The 13,149-nt window shown below is 42.4% G+C and overlaps 1 protein-coding gene across 1 annotated transcript in view; it reads left to right on the plus strand.

The window, feature by feature from the left end:
• LOC117425956 (hydrocephalus-inducing protein-like) overlaps positions 1-13,149 on the plus strand; it is a 78,674-nt gene that overhangs the window by 56,099 nt on the left and 9,426 nt on the right. Inside the window, exons 45-72 of the mRNA XM_034043296.3 lie at positions 96-264; positions 356-1,060; positions 1,328-1,543; positions 1,817-2,007; positions 2,928-3,110; positions 3,209-3,328; positions 3,520-3,679; positions 3,834-4,006; positions 4,430-4,628; positions 4,909-5,008; positions 5,266-5,365; positions 5,535-5,703; positions 5,872-6,113; positions 6,464-6,515; positions 7,005-7,209; positions 7,651-7,886; positions 8,185-8,336; positions 8,827-9,022; positions 9,331-9,442; positions 9,690-9,944; positions 10,337-10,482; positions 10,571-10,789; positions 10,985-11,145; positions 11,275-11,387; positions 11,548-11,761; positions 11,904-12,125; positions 12,296-12,434; positions 12,761-12,926. Coding sequence (XP_033899187.3) covers positions 96-264; positions 356-1,060; positions 1,328-1,543; positions 1,817-2,007; positions 2,928-3,110; positions 3,209-3,328; positions 3,520-3,679; positions 3,834-4,006; positions 4,430-4,628; positions 4,909-5,008; positions 5,266-5,365; positions 5,535-5,703; positions 5,872-6,113; positions 6,464-6,515; positions 7,005-7,209; positions 7,651-7,886; positions 8,185-8,336; positions 8,827-9,022; positions 9,331-9,442; positions 9,690-9,944; positions 10,337-10,482; positions 10,571-10,789; positions 10,985-11,145; positions 11,275-11,387; positions 11,548-11,761; positions 11,904-12,125; positions 12,296-12,434; positions 12,761-12,926 — 5,315 coding nt within the window. The remainder of the gene's footprint in view (positions 1-95; positions 265-355; positions 1,061-1,327; positions 1,544-1,816; positions 2,008-2,927; positions 3,111-3,208; positions 3,329-3,519; positions 3,680-3,833; positions 4,007-4,429; positions 4,629-4,908; positions 5,009-5,265; positions 5,366-5,534; positions 5,704-5,871; positions 6,114-6,463; positions 6,516-7,004; positions 7,210-7,650; positions 7,887-8,184; positions 8,337-8,826; positions 9,023-9,330; positions 9,443-9,689; positions 9,945-10,336; positions 10,483-10,570; positions 10,790-10,984; positions 11,146-11,274; positions 11,388-11,547; positions 11,762-11,903; positions 12,126-12,295; positions 12,435-12,760; positions 12,927-13,149) is intronic.

Genomic DNA, 13,149 nt, shown 5'->3' on the forward strand with positions numbered 1-13,149 from the left:
GGAATAGGCCTACATGAATATGAACTACTATCTTAGAAAACTCCAAACGTCCCTGTGAGCTTTGAGCCCTCTGTTTTTGTGTCCCACCCCCTCAGGGAGCAACTCAAGCTGGAGCGTGAGATGGAGGAGAGGAGGCAGCAAGAGGAGCTGGAGAGGCTGCGAGAGGAGGAGGAGATGAAGAAGAAGAACAAGAAAGGAAAATTGAAGGAGCTGAGCAAAGAGGATCAGCTGCTAGGGAAGAAGAGCCAGCAGGGTGTTAAACAGGTACAGCACGCAATCAGAACCCATTCCCTTTCTTTTTACAGATTTACAAATAGAGAAACACATTAAGACTTGACCCTGTTAACTTTAATAGGCGACAAACAATTCCGGGGGGCGCTCAGACACAAAGATGGAACAGCTTATCGGAGAAAGAAAAATGTCCTACCAGGAAAAGCCTGAATCCCTTCCCACCGAACACAGTGATGTAGAGGACGGGAACAAGAAGAAAAAGATCAAAGAGGGGAAGGATGGGAAAGCTGCACCTCCTGAGGTGAACCCTTCCTCTACCGAGGAGGCTGAGAAGGAGCCAATGAGTGAGGGTGAGAAGCTGCTCGTGCAAAGGTTCAAACTGTACAATCACAGCCAGAAAGCTATCTCCCAGACTCTGGACTACTGGGACCGGGTGCAGGGGATCCTAATACACCCATTCGCCCCTGATGAGACCCCACAGGAGGGGGAGGAGCCCATCCCTGAGAGGCCAGTTCCAGAACGACCAGGCCCAGAGCGAACAGTCCCCTCGGGCAAGAAGGGAAGGAAGGAGCGGGAGAAGGAGAGGGCAGAGAAAGAACGGCTAGAAAAAGAGAAGATAGACAGGCTGAAAGTGGAGGGAGAGTTCAAGGCCTGCCTCTCCCCAGCTCCCAGCCCGCAGACGACAGACGGAGACGGGGTGGAAGCAGAGGAGCAGCTGGAGGCCAGGGGGGAAGTGGGGGTACCCCACATCCTATTGAACGTCATTGGCCAGGACGACCCCAGCGCCCAGAAGGTCCTTGAGAGCAAGAAGCTGCCTCCACTTGATGAGGTACCGTTTCCATATGTTCAGTCAACACTCATCAACTAGCAAAAATATGTATCAACTCTTTATAGCGATAGCTTATTATACATTGACACTGTATATACAGTACAACACCCACTGAACTGATAACATGCATATTGTACATAAAACACAACAGCTAATAGTGGGCTGTAATTAAATTGCCAGAATGTTTTTTTTTTTGTTTGTTTGTTTTTAAATATGTATTATAAAAGCTTTAGAAATATACCTTTTTTCTTCTTTTTCTCTTTCTAGGTTTTAGACGGCCTTGGGCAGGGTCCCAAAGGCCCTCCAATACCACCTTCAATAATCTTCTCAGTGGTGCCTTACCCTGGGAAGAGGACCCCCCCGAATGGCCAGGATAACCTGAGCCATTTCGAATTCTTGGTACCGTTGTCAGAGGATGTTGCAGAGGACAAGAAAGAGGCAGAGCTTGAAATGGACTCAATGGGCTCTATCAGCATCCTCAAGGTAGACTTTCAGGCAAAAGGAAGGGCAAATTCTACTTCAGGATTGCGTTCTATGTTTTTGTATGGCTGACATTCCTCTGTCACTGCAAACACTTTACATTTAAATACGTGAAAGGGTTTATTAAAAATAATACTATTCCTTACAGAGTGGCACCAGATTTGTTGTGGCCATTATTGATCGTTAGCTTAATGTTTTGAAAGAAACATTGGCAGTATATATGCAAGGTGTATGTATGTGTATATATATAGTGTATATGCTCTGTATCGTTTTCAGGAGGATGCGGTAACTTCTACCAGAGGCCGTTTGAAGAAAGAGAAGGTTGACCCCCAGAAGCTCCGTACAACCACCAGGAAGGGCCAACGAGGGGGTGACACCCACTCCCCGTCACTCTGCGCTCTGACCCCCGTATCTGACGCTGACCAGAGCAGTATCACCGGAGAAACCCTCCATGACAAGAGCCAGAGGTACACATGTTAGCCCACTGCCACCTTACAGCCTGTTCAAAACTGCTGTAACAAGGGTTAGAAAAAAGTGAAGGGAAACGTATCTTCTATTGTGAAACTTGTAGAAACCAGCCAGGTCAATTACAGTACTGCGATACGATGTGTGTCATGATTAATACCAGCCAGGTCAATTACAGTACTGTGATACGATGTGTGTCATGATTAATACCAGCCAGGTCAATTACAGTACTGCGATACGATGTGTGTCATGATTAATACCAGCCAGGTCAATTACAGGACTGTGATACGATGTGTATCATGATTAATACCAGCCTGGTCAATTACAGTACTGTGATACGATGTGTGTCATGATTAATACCAGCCAGGTCAATTACAGTACTGTGATACGATGTGTGTCATGATTAATACCAGCCAGGTCAATTACAGTACTGTGATACGATGTGTATCATGATTAATACCAGCCAGGTCAATTACAGTACTGTGATACGATGTGTATCATGATTAATACCAGCCAGGTCAATTACAGTACTGCGATACGATGTGTGTCATGATTAATACCAGCCAGGTCAATTACAGTACTGTGATACGATGTGTGTCATGATTAATACCAGCCAGGTCAATTACAGTACTGTGATACGATGTGTGTCATGATTAATACCAGCCAGGTCAATTACAGGACTGTGATACGATGTGTGTCATGATTAATACCAGCCAGGTCAATTACAGGACTGTGATACGATATGTGTCATGATTAATGTGATGGTCCCGATAGGCTACTCGTATGATGTCAAAAGACCATTCAATAATGGACCTATTTTGTTAAAATACAAAATTGAAACAAGTTACACCCCTAGTTCTTATATGCAGAGTTAAGTTTATGATTTGATCACTAGCAGTCCAATTTGCTATGTCTCCCCCAGACTGACCACCTTTCGCTGGCTCGTCCCACCGAACGGAGAGGTCACTCTGAGAATTCACTTCAACTCCACTTTGGTGGGCACGTTTGACCAGACCCTGAACTTTGAGCTGACAGGGACCAAGAGACGCTATTCACTTTACTGCAGAGGAGTGTGTGCCTTCCCATCAATCAACAAGGACCCCAGGTAAGTGCCACTGTGTTGCATTCTCATTCAGCACACTGTTCACGTGTTACTCTTTTCTTTTCTATCTCTGCACACACGTTTTTTCTCACCTTTTTCAGGGTAGTGTTCGCTCACCGTCAGAAGATGAGCCTGCCAGACAAGATTATCCACAAGAAATTCATCATGAAGACAGATGTGTTTGAATTTGGCCCACTGCTCTGTGGAAAAACAAGAGACAGGTAAATACTGTGCATTCTGTAAGTTCTGTACACATGTTTTGAGGAAGTATATATAACCTGTGGGGTTTTTGCTGCATTTTTTATTTTACTTCCTCAACATGGTGAAATTGTCTATTAACACAAATGCACGCTTTATAAACTGTAAATCTTTTTTAACACTTTTTTTACAACCATCTGGTTTTGTTTGGCAGGTACAAGGAAGGGAAATACCCAGAAAACATGGAGAAGCTCACAATCCACAACAACTCCCCCTTCGATACAGAGATTTTCTTCTGCTTCCAAAATGACATGAAAGCCACCACTTTTCTGTTGGACCCGCCCACTATATCCCTCAAACCCAATGAAAAACAGGTATCTGGGACCACCATGATTGTATAAATGGATGGTTTATATATATTTTTATTTCAAATGTCCGTGTTCGTTTATACTTTACGTACTAGAAATCAAACATATTCAAATTGAATGTGGTAGTTCACCTGGTAATAAAATGTTTCTTCTTTCTCAGGAACTGTCTGTCTGGGCTTACCCTACCACCCCGGGTGTGTTTGAGGACACTGTGGTTTGCTGCATCAAGGAAAACCCAGAACCAGTGCTGTTCAAGGTCTCCTGCCAAGGAGTGAGACCTGAACTGGAACTAGACCGGAAAAGTATTCATTTCGACAGAATCCTCTTGCACAGGTCAGAGGTCATAATTGAATGTGCGTGTGTGTCCGTGTGAATGTTGGGATCACTAAACACTTTTTTATAACCTGTCCCCTGGCCTACTAAAATGCTTTTGGGGGGATAGATAGCAATCTGGTATCCAAACAGATAATCTGGTATCCTCAGATGCTAGATGTTTATACCGTGCATATGTCAATTGCTATACTAACCAAAACATTAAAAAAAAAAAAAAAAAAGCTAGACATTACTATTTATTGAGAAAAAAATAATACCAGCATTTATGTGAAGCAGTACACTGTTGTCTCATTTCACAGCCACTGATTAGCACTAATCACGGACTACCTAATGTTACCTTCACAGTGTGAAGTGCGTCTGTGTAACCAGAAGTATTATTTGTTTTGTAATTGCCTTTGTTTTTTTCTTTCCTTCGTTCCACAGAAAGGATACAAAGACGATCCACCTAAGAAACAGCAACCGGCTGCCTGTGGCCTGGAAGCTTAGTGGGTTAGAAATGTTGGGGGATGAATTCTTGGTGACCCAGGACCAGGGGATAATCGAACCCAAATCTGAATTCCCTCTACAGATGCACTTCAAGGCAGTGAAACCTATCAACTTGAAAAAGGCCGTCAGGCTCGAGGTACCCTAGACTGCACCAGTTACCCTTGCTTATTGTTAGCTTTGATACTCATAATTTACCCTTTAGAAAGTCACTTTGACCAGAAAAAACGATAAAACAATGCACAAGGAATTCAAATGTTATGTCCTGCATAAACCAAAATATATTTTCATATTAAATTGTGATAAGTTCCAATCATTAAGACAATGAATTAAAAAAAAAAAAAATCTGGGACTACAAAAAGATAATGTAATACATCTTTTGTGTCTCTCAATTTAAATTTTTTTTTTCTGATTGCCAGGTGTCAGATGTGGAAAATATTCTTGGTATCGTTCATACAGAAAACATCCAGATCCATGCTGAGGCCTATGATGTGGCGCTGGACCTGAGCTTCCCCAAAGGTACGCTTTTGAGCAAAATCCATGTACAGTAGGAATTCAGCTGGGCTATTCTTGGTTGACATTATGAAGTAAATTCAAAATGAGTTGGTACGGTAATAGATCATTAAATATTACAAAATGTTTATGCTTTTTATAAAGTTTGAGTACTACCTTCAATATGCAAATATGCACCTAGTTTATTAAAGTATGTTTTGGGGAGATTTGAAAGTAAAGAAGCATGTATCTTTGTAATTATCTTGTCCTTTGTTATTGTTCAGGTACTGATGGTGGCCTTGACTTTGGGGTTATCAAAGTAGCAGAAGAAGCAAAGCTGACTCTCTCTCTGAAGAATAAAGGCAAATATGAGATTGCATACAGGTAGGATGAGAACAAATGCAGTGCCAGTCAAACAATATTACCTTTTGTGAGATTTGCAAAGAAGCGCATAACACACAGAAATAAAAGGATAGTGTTTAAATGTGTGTGGTACAAACAGATGGTACCTCACTGTATTGTGATGTTGTATTTGGCATGCCTTGTTTTTCAGTTTTACTCTGGAGGCCACAGAGCCTGACATGCCTGACCTGCACTCTCTGTTCACCATCCAACCCCACAAGGGGACTCTGAATCCCAGTGAGCGCCCCATGCAGGTCCAGATCCTCTTCCGCTCTCGCAAGGAGGTGGTCATCAAAGACCAGGCCATCTTGCGCTGCAAGGTACTGTTTAATGCAACTGTGCATCACACTTTTACCGTTTTTTTCACCATTTTTACCCTTATTTCAGACAGTAATAAAAATGTAATGGATTTGCAAGTCGTCCAAAAGCCAGCAGTGGTGCAGAATATATGCATGTAGAACTAATGCACATTTTATGGTTCCACCCAGGTGATTGAGCCCAATGTGTCTGAAGGGGGAGAGACCATTGCCTGCATTCCAGTGAAGGTCTCCATTCGTTCTCTGTTCAGCAAGTACAGCTTCGTACCGGGTAACGATCTCAACTTCGGGGCCATCGTGTATGGCATCCATAAAATCCGCACCTTCACCATTGAAAACAAGGGGGAATTCGAAATAAGATACACCATCTTCAAAATGATGAAGGAGCTGCCCGTGCTTACACAGAAGAAATGGTAAGTAGCTCCTCATTTCAGAAAGGATCCCTACTTTTTGCAGGGCAGTACCATGGCTAAAACTTGTTCCTTCTTCTAATAGCTTAAAATAAATCTGCAAGAAGCTGGCAAGAAAAAAAAATAGTGCTGCAATTGTTTTTGGTACACAAATTAAAAAAAAAAAAAAAATGTGTATCTATAATTGAAGGTAGTACATACTTGTTTGTAAATCAATTAGGTCATTATTAATAATACTAATCAAAAGAAATGGAACAGAACTTCGAACGAGCTAATCCGGTAAAGTTCTCATGCTAAAACCTTTTTGGTAACGTTGCAATGATGTTGCTGGTCTTTGTTGCTTCCTCCTTCAGTGGCCCTGCCAAGCGCAACCGTTCTTGCGAGGATATGGGCATCACTCCTCAGGTGGGTACTGACTTAACGAAGGTCACTGGGGAAAAACGGCCCCACTTTCATTGCAGTGAATTCTTTTAATCTTTGTACAGTAATGTGAACCCAAGCTCATTATACTCATTATATTGCACTGGTTTTACTCAATACTGAATAGTATATAGTTATATAAGTAAAGCTTCACTTAATTTTACCAGCATCTATCAGTGCTTTTAACCCTCCCAGTCCTGAATTATTTTATTTTGCATTTATTTATACGTGAAGTTCCAACGTGATTTCCGAAGACATATGTTAACATACGGCACTAAGATAAGGTGGGACTGAAAAGGTTAAACACCAGAAAAAAGTCTCCTTTTGCACCCTGTCCTATACAGTTCCTCGATGAGTCACCAATCCTGTTCACTTTGTAATATAAATAAAGAAAAAGGTCACAGTACACAGTTTGCATGTTCTGTTAGTAGTTTGTCGTACGAGATGTTGTAATGGATGCCTCTGTTTCCACAGGCCCGGTTCACTGTGGGGGCATTCACTGTGTCCCCAGGGTTCGGAACCCTGTCCCCTGGGGGCCACCAGGTCATATCAGTGGATTGTGCGGCAGACCAGGCTGGGAAGTGCGAGGAGATTGTGGCCATTGACATCTCTGACCGAGACCCTGAGGACCAGCCACGTGGGATAGCCTACAGGCTTGTGGCTGAGGTCTGCATACAGAGTAGGTGTGAAACAAGAGTCATCACCAAAACACAAGGGAACGGAGCGTGCTTATAAAAGAGTTATCACCAAAACACAAGGGAAGGGTGACAGGGTCCAATGTGATGGATTGTATCTACAGCTATGGCCAAAAGTTTTGCATCTCCCTATAGAATTATAGAATTAACTAATTTTGCTTCAGAAAGTCGAATGAAACCTGCTGAAATAATATTGCGTTAACATATTGAATTGCATACCACTTTGTAGTTTTCCATACAGGTACTTAATAAAAAAAAACTAACAAAAAATGGAAAAATGTGACATTTTGAAATCTAACATGAAGTACTGTACTATTATGGCTTCCGGTAGACGTTTGCAATATCATTTTGTAGTTTCTTTGATTACATAATTATACATGTAATTTCCATTGCTGTTTCCCCTTTGTTTCTGTATTGGCTCCTAGGCATTGTGACAAATGACATAGCCTCCATCTTTGAGGAGCACAGGATCTGCAAGAACATCAACCTTTACCAGTCCTTGCAGACTATGGACTGCGGTGGGATCTTTGTGGAGGATGAAAACAAGTTTCTGTTCAACAATGTCCTGGTGGGGCGGCAGGTCAAAGCACGGTTTAAAATCATCAACACGGGCAAAGTACATTGCGACCTGTCTGTGACAGTGAAACCTGTATCTAGCAAGGTAGGGTTTCTATGAACAAAAGTGACTACAAACACCATTGTTGTAATGCATTTATTTTCTGCATCAGTTACAGTGATAATCAGATTCTGTGATCTTGCACATATATAACGTAACATTAATATAACATTTCTTCTTGAAAAAAACACTAAAGAAAGTAGCACAGAGAAATGTGTCATATTTCTTGGATAGGGTATACATTTATTTCCATGACAGATGATCAGATCCTTTTTTTTTTTTTTTTTTTTAAGATTAATAAATGTTCCTGTTTCAGAAGATATAAACAGATTCTTACTTTCAGGCTGCTGCTCGTATCACTGAAGTATTTGAAGTGGAACCCACGCGAATGTGTGTCCCGAGTCACTCACATTCGTTTGCCGTGGTGACATTCAGCCCGCAAACCATGCAGAACTACCAGTGCATATTTGAAGCTGCCGTTGAAGGATTCACAAGGTATCCCGACTGGCATGTCTCAAAATTGTCTGTTTTCAGTCCATCAAACAATAAAAGCCAAATCCAGTTGCCTCAATGCTACTACCAAGAATAATACAGTACTAGAAAACTCTATCATAGCCAAACTGACTTAAATGAATTAGCTCTTTCCCATATACTTTCCTCTGTTGGTCACTATAAAGGCGAATATTTTTTAACACAACAGACTTCTTTTAAACTTGTCGATACTAACTACCTCCAACAGGGAATGGGAATTTTACTTAATATACATTAGGTTACTACGTCGTCTGTAGCGTTTTCCTTATTGTATAAGAGATGTTACCTAGTGCAGTGGAGGGGATTTGAAAGTTTGCTGTGCACACCTTTTCAGTAGAAGTGTCTCTGGATGTTTGTACTGTGTATGGTTGGAAAGTATTGCTGTTCATTACTGATGCATAGCAAATGTATTTGGAGTTGTATTGATATGCAGCACAGTCCATGTGTCTTTTAGTTCCGGCTCTCCTACCAAGACAAAGTCGTTGATGTTCGATATAGCAGGGGACGGGAACCTTCCTCGAGTGACTGTACTTCGCCCTTCACTGCGGAACAAGAAAGGAAACCCACTGCTGCTATTCAGGCGCCTGCTGCTGGGGTGCTCTGAGAAACTGCCTCTCCTACTGAAGAACGACAGCAATGTCCCTGCCCAGGTGAGAGGAACAGCAGCCCTTCCACTATGAGAGTGATCGGTTTACAACATTACCTTTTGTTTCTATTGTGAAGTTTGGGGAAAAAAAATAATCTTGTAAAACCTTTAATAAATAACTTGGTCATTTAAATTGAAAAGCACCAGTATAAACTGTTATTTTTTCTTGTTGGTTCTTTAAATTATATTACTATTTTACAGTACATTATAGAACACAAAAAATGTTAAAAGCAATCATCGACTAACCTGTGAGGCTAACTAACATATAAGCCAGTCCAATGTCAGCAAGCTGGTGATGTTCTCGGTTCATAGGTTAACATTGACCTGCTGGATGAGCATGGAGCATTCACTCTGCAAGCAGCTCCAAACACCCATTGTACCTACATATCCCAGTCCAGGAAGGAGGACGACAGCATCGTGTCAGGTAAGAGTGATCCTAAACCCACATTTACCCTGATAGCCCAATTGAGATGCCAAACCTCAGGGTTTATTCAGTTGTTTAATTCATTAATGCAGATCATTCTCTGTTCTTTTTTTTTTATATAGAAAAAAACACTTAAGAGCCTCAGTTGCACTGTTAAGTGTTTGATTTGCATCATGTACATTTTCAGACCGGTGGGTAATAGCATTGCGAGCTGCTCTGTACTAATTGTTTTTGCTGTTTTTGTCAGGGAGAAATGCGCACACGTCCTCCCTCAACCTGAGCCCTGGGCAATCTGCAGAGTTTGCGCTTCTGTTCAGCCCTTCGGCAGTTCGGCGCTACAAAGTGACCCTGCGTCTCCTGGTGGTCGACAACAAGTACGAAGAGACCGTCGTCCAGCTGTTAGGGGAGGGATATCAGGATGAAATCACCCTGGATAACATCCACAAAGCCGGACAGACCTGGGACATCCCAGAGTTATTGATAGACCAGGACACAGAGGAAGGTAAGAGAACCACTGAGTTCACAGCTCCGAACCGTAGGATGATGTGTGAATGAACGATGGGGATTCAGCAGTAATTATATGTGGTCTATATGGGCAAATACCTGTTTCTGATTAAAACACACAAATCTGTATAGAAGTCAGTGAGAGTAGCAGAATACATGATGCCTTGTACAATGTGTACCACAGCCACAACTACATAAATACTTAAAATAAAAATATCAGAACACCTTTGAGTTCCTGCCGCAATAACTGGACAAATACATACAAATCTTTAAGTAATCTTTATTTGTGCATAATACAAGTTAAAAAAAACAAACACTGGACAATACAAACATCCTCTGGCTCCTCCCCTGAGTAGTGGTATGACACTATACTTACCTGTTCTATTTCAGCAAACCATTCAGAACACATTTACTTGGGATACTGTCACATCGGGAGAGCCTATCAGGAGACCTTCACTATGACCAATCACAGCAACGCAGACGCAGTGCGGTTCGAGTGGCCTGCAGACAGCTCTCAGCTCAAGTTCTCCCCACAGGTTCTTTTGGCTATTCATATTTTACTTGATGTTTTCAAACTTCTATTTGGCAATACTCTGTATTACATTTGTGTATACCCTTGCTTAGGTTGGACATCTCCATTCTGGCTGCGCAAAGGATATCACTATGACATTTCGGACTGAGACTCCGGTAACCCTCAGAGCTCAGCTAGTGAAATGTAAGATCTCTAAGATAGCCTTCCAGCAGCCTGTGGACCAGGTGCCAGACTGGGACAACAGGCAGCGAACAGTTAAATGGATGGACATCGGGAGACAAGCAGCAACACACAGGCCTGCCAAGAAAAAGGTAACCTATCTATATATCTACCTATCTATCTATCTATATTGCTGACATTTTTCATTTAGTACCAAGATTAGTGTCTACTTATATAAATGTAATATTTCTTGGAGGGAAGGAAGTGATGTGAACATACGTGAACAATAGATGGAGCGCTGCAGGTTTTATTTTGGTGACTGTGCCTCTTAACTGGCCGTACCTCAGGTGATCGAGACTGACCCAGAGCCTGCGCACACTGTGCTGGAGAACACAGCTCGAGAGCTGCCACTGCAAGTCAGTGCAGTCGCTGATTACGCACAGATCGAATGCAAAGCTGAAACCATCCGCTTTAAAGACACCCTCCTCTTCCAGACTAGAGTCTTTGAGTGAGTGTGTGACCACTTATTATTCTTATTATTCTTATTATATTTCAAGTTAATACCGTATTTCTCAGCTATTGTTGAATACATCTGTTCAAGCTGGAGAGCATATAATTATTGTTTTTCCTCTTATAGATTCCAGATGTTGAATAAAGGCAATGTCCAGCTGGAGTTCTCCTGGCAGGTGTTAATGGAGAGCTGTGGAAAGGGGGTCAGCTTCTCTGAGAAGCACGCAAACCTACCAGAAGGTAAAGGAAATTATCGGGCCTTTAAAAAACTTAAATAACATTTACTCTAATTCATAAGTTATACGTTTGATGAACAAATACACTAATGAAGGTCACTAGACTCGGGTGAATCGCATGAACTTTGAGTAGTCTGAACCGGGAAGTCTCTGTCTTTCCCCAGGTCAGGGCAATGGCACTCAGCCATTGAGCCGCTCAGGGACCCGGCCAGTGAGTGCTTTGGAAAGTGTCTCACCCCTCCTCACCGGGGACCCCGATCTGCCTCCCTTCATTGTGGAGCCCAGCACTGGAGTGATAGCAGCCAGGAAGAAGCAGGTCTTCCTGATCAAATTCTCCCCTCTGGATGTGGCTGAGTTTGAGGGGCGGCTAGTCTGCAGGTCAGTTTCCACATGGAGCTTTATCAGGAAAATGTCTCGTTGAGACCGATCCTGATTTTTTTTTTTTTTTTAAGAGACAAGAACCTTCTCCATTCACACCATTTTAAGCCTCAGTATTGTATGTTGTGATGTTGTGTTTCAGTATACCCAACCTGAAGGATGCCCAGGGCCCCACCATGTCTGTAAAGGGCCGGAGCCTCCTCCCTTTCTGCCACTTTGACCTTGTGGACTCTGATTACATCAGCAGTAACCAGAGAGACCCTGAGCTTAGGGGCCCCCGTGGGGCACCTCCTCGGGCCACACTTGACTCTAACACCAGGGTCATCGAGTTCTTCTCTGTCGGACTCAGCACAACCATCACTAGGTACTCCTTCCCTTCCTTTACACATGTATGCAGTACTTCTTTTTAATACTACTAAACAATTTGTCATGTGATTGAAAACAATGTGGTCCCTCTCTGTACCATTCCGTTTAATAACCTGTACCGCAGCTCTGTTCCAAAAAAAGCCTTATTAGAACGTCTGTCTCTACCAGAACCTTCGACATCATGAACCCCACCAATGTAGCCTACTCGTTCCAGTGGAGGTGTGACGATCCAGCAGATCTGAGGTTGCAGCCTGTGTTCCGGTGCCTGACAGAGAAGGATACCATCAGGGCTGGCAAGAAAGTGGAGGTGTGTGTGTGTTCATCCGAGTTCTTCCACATTGTATTAATCTATAGTTATTTATTTATTGATTTTTAATCAAAATAGCCCCTCAAGCTTATAACGTTTGCTAAAGATAAAGACTGATCACATTATTTAAATGAATGTTTTGAACCTTTGACTCCCAATTATCCGCGCAAACTACTGGGCTGGCTATGAGCAGTTTTCACAGCATGTTAATATGACGATTTATGTTGTGAAAAGGAAGAAGCAGCTCAGACAAAACAAAATCTAAATTGAATTTAGTTTAGCATTTAATACTCACAGATGGTTTTCATGACCTGTTCTTGTGTTAGAACACCTTTGAGTTTCTGCCGCAACAACTGGACATCGCAGAGTCTTTCTGGACCTTCCTGATTCCGGAACATAACATTGCTGTGCCTTTCCTGCTGGTGGGCCACGCGAGAGAGCCATCCGTGTACTTGGACCGATCCTACCTCAACTACAGAGCTCTCCTTATTGGTATGGCCACACATTTTAATCACAGCCCTCTTAGATCAACCTTTAGGTACAATGTACCTTTGGACAATGCCCATCCAATTGTGATAATGCCACACCATTCTATATCCATGGATACAGTTTATTCCAAATTATGTCACCATGCTGCTATGAGCGTCTTTGCTGGGAAAAATGACAATTTGCAGCCAGCACAATGGGCCCTTACCTTCTACTCTTCCAAGTTAAA

The sequence above is a fragment of the Acipenser ruthenus genome, chromosome 20 (genome assembly GCF_902713425.1).
Source record: "Acipenser ruthenus chromosome 20, fAciRut3.2 maternal haplotype, whole genome shotgun sequence".
In the NCBI taxonomy this organism is placed as follows: Eukaryota; Metazoa; Chordata; class Actinopteri; order Acipenseriformes; family Acipenseridae; genus Acipenser; species Acipenser ruthenus.